A 2095-nucleotide genomic window follows, 5' to 3' on the forward strand; every position below is an offset into this window, starting at 1 on the left:
GCCAACATGGTGAAACCCCGTCTCTACTAAAATCACAAAAATTAGCCAGGCATGGTGGTGCACGCCTGTAGTCCCAGCTACTCAGGAGGCTGAGGCAGGGGAATTGCTTGAACCTGGGAGGTGGAGCTTGCAGTGAGCCAAGATCACATCACTGCACTCCAGCCTGGGCAACAGAGCAAGACTCCGTCTCAAAAAAATAAATAAAATAAAATAAAATAAAATAAAATAAAATGGAATGATCTCAAACATCATCCAAAGTGCATGTCTCAACTCTTCCCTAGGGATTCTGGGGTAGGGAAAGCTTACCGCTCTCCCACTCACCTCCAACCCCAAGTCTCTGCTTCCTCTGACACTGCCCAGTCTTCAGATTCTCTAGTTATCTTTACCGGTGACTGTATTGACACACAGCGTCTTCTCCATCAGCACAGCTTCCACTTACACCAGGCCTCTGCATATAAAGTAGATGTAACTAAAAGTTTGGGAAGTTTGTGGGGACTCCTAACAGAAGTAACCTAACACTGACTCATGGATATCCTCTGCTGAGGAATTCTCTCTGCATTTCTGCCAGCTCAGACTGCAGGCATCTGCCATGTTGCTAGAATCTGGCTTCCAGGCCTCTTTCTTCCCACTCTGGATGACAAAATAAATGAATGAATGAATGAATAAATATTCACATTTATATGTAAGATATGTGTGCATATATGTGTCTTGGTGTTTATATTTATATGTAAATATATGCGTGTGTATATATGTACACACTCACATACATATATATAAAAAAGTAAAAATTTTGGCAGAACCACTCAGTTCTCCCTTTGTCCCTTTGTTCTGCTCTCTCCTTATTGATCCCATCCTGGGGTTTGACTTTTCATTGCCCCGTGACCCACTAAAGAGTTTATTAGAACAAAGATAATCCCCTTCCTCATAGGAATTCTGTTGCCAGTTGCCGGAAAACTCAGAAACCCCACTAACCTAGCATTTGTGGAATCTCCCATTGTTCCTGAGCACTGGACACACTTTGTTTCCTATAATCCTCACTGGAACACTTCGACGCAATTGTTGTTATTCTCCTCATTTTGTAGATGAAGACCTGAGCTTCAGAGAGATCCAGTTCATTGCTTGAGCTCCAATAGCGAGTAAAGCCTATAAGGACAAAGCAGGGACAAAATCCCTGATTCCCTCATTCTAAATCACAACTTCCCCTTCTTCAGATAGTCCTCCATCCTGGATGCACATTAAAATGAGAGGCTTTAAAAACATCAGTGCTGGGCCTCCACCCTTGTACTGTGGGGGTGATGCCCAGGCAACTGCATATTTAGAAAGCTTCCCCTGTGATCCTAAAATGTAGCATTGCTCAGCGGCACATTGGTTCCAGCATATCAACCTTCCAGCCAGAGGAATTGAGTACTGTCACACACACACAAAGGCAAAGGCGATGCTCCCAGCTTTTCTGGACCACAGAATATGCACCACCCTGCAACCTCACCTAACCTGCTTCTAAACGTTTTCAGACCCCAATTTGATAACATTTCAGATGACCATTTACTTGTCCAACAGGTCTTTCCACGATCCTACTTTTCCTTATCCTCTTTTTCCTCTTCACAGGCATAAAACGGCGTTCTCACAGCTCACCAGCCCCAAGCACCAGCTCCACGAGTCGCCTTACATTGCCAGGTGGGTAAACAGCATTGCACCATTATCTTAGTGACCACAGACAACGGAAAGGACTAGTTTCTCGGGAATTGAGTTGATAAACTGAGAACCTGGCCCCATAGTTATCCAGTCTACTCACATTATCAGAGAGCTTTGTCTCTGTCACCCAAATTTGTGAGGTCCCTCTAGGAATGGGCATAAATATTTCTATAGTTGGTTCACAATCTCCCCCACTCGCCTATGGAAAAAATAGAATTTTGGTCCTCTTTGATGTTCATCTGGACATGTTACGGAAGGATCTGCCTTTTAGAGGCAGATAGTGCAAAGGAAGTAGTGTGAGCCTGTGGTGAGATTGAGACCCAGGTTTAAATCTCGGCTTTGCTGTGTTCAAATTGTGTGCTCCCTCACACGTGCTTCTTCAGCTTCTTGGAACTTCTGTTTT

At 44.1% G+C, this 2095-nt stretch overlaps 1 protein-coding gene across 3 annotated transcripts in view; it reads left to right on the forward strand.

The window, feature by feature from the left end:
- Positions 1 to 2095, forward strand: part of PDE1C (phosphodiesterase 1C, calmodulin-dependent 70kDa) — a 583126-nt gene that overhangs the window by 527287 nt on the left and 53744 nt on the right. For all 3 annotated transcript variants that reach the window (XM_011972179.1, XM_011972180.1, XM_011972181.1), the window contains one exon: positions 1606 to 1674. In XM_011972179.1, coding sequence (XP_011827569.1) covers positions 1606 to 1674 — 69 coding nt within the window. The remainder of the gene's footprint in view (positions 1 to 1605; positions 1675 to 2095) is intronic.

Source organism: Mandrillus leucophaeus, unplaced genomic scaffold (assembly GCF_000951045.1).
Source record: "Mandrillus leucophaeus isolate KB7577 unplaced genomic scaffold, Mleu.le_1.0 Scaffold128, whole genome shotgun sequence".
Taxonomy (NCBI): Eukaryota; Metazoa; Chordata; class Mammalia; order Primates; family Cercopithecidae; genus Mandrillus; species Mandrillus leucophaeus.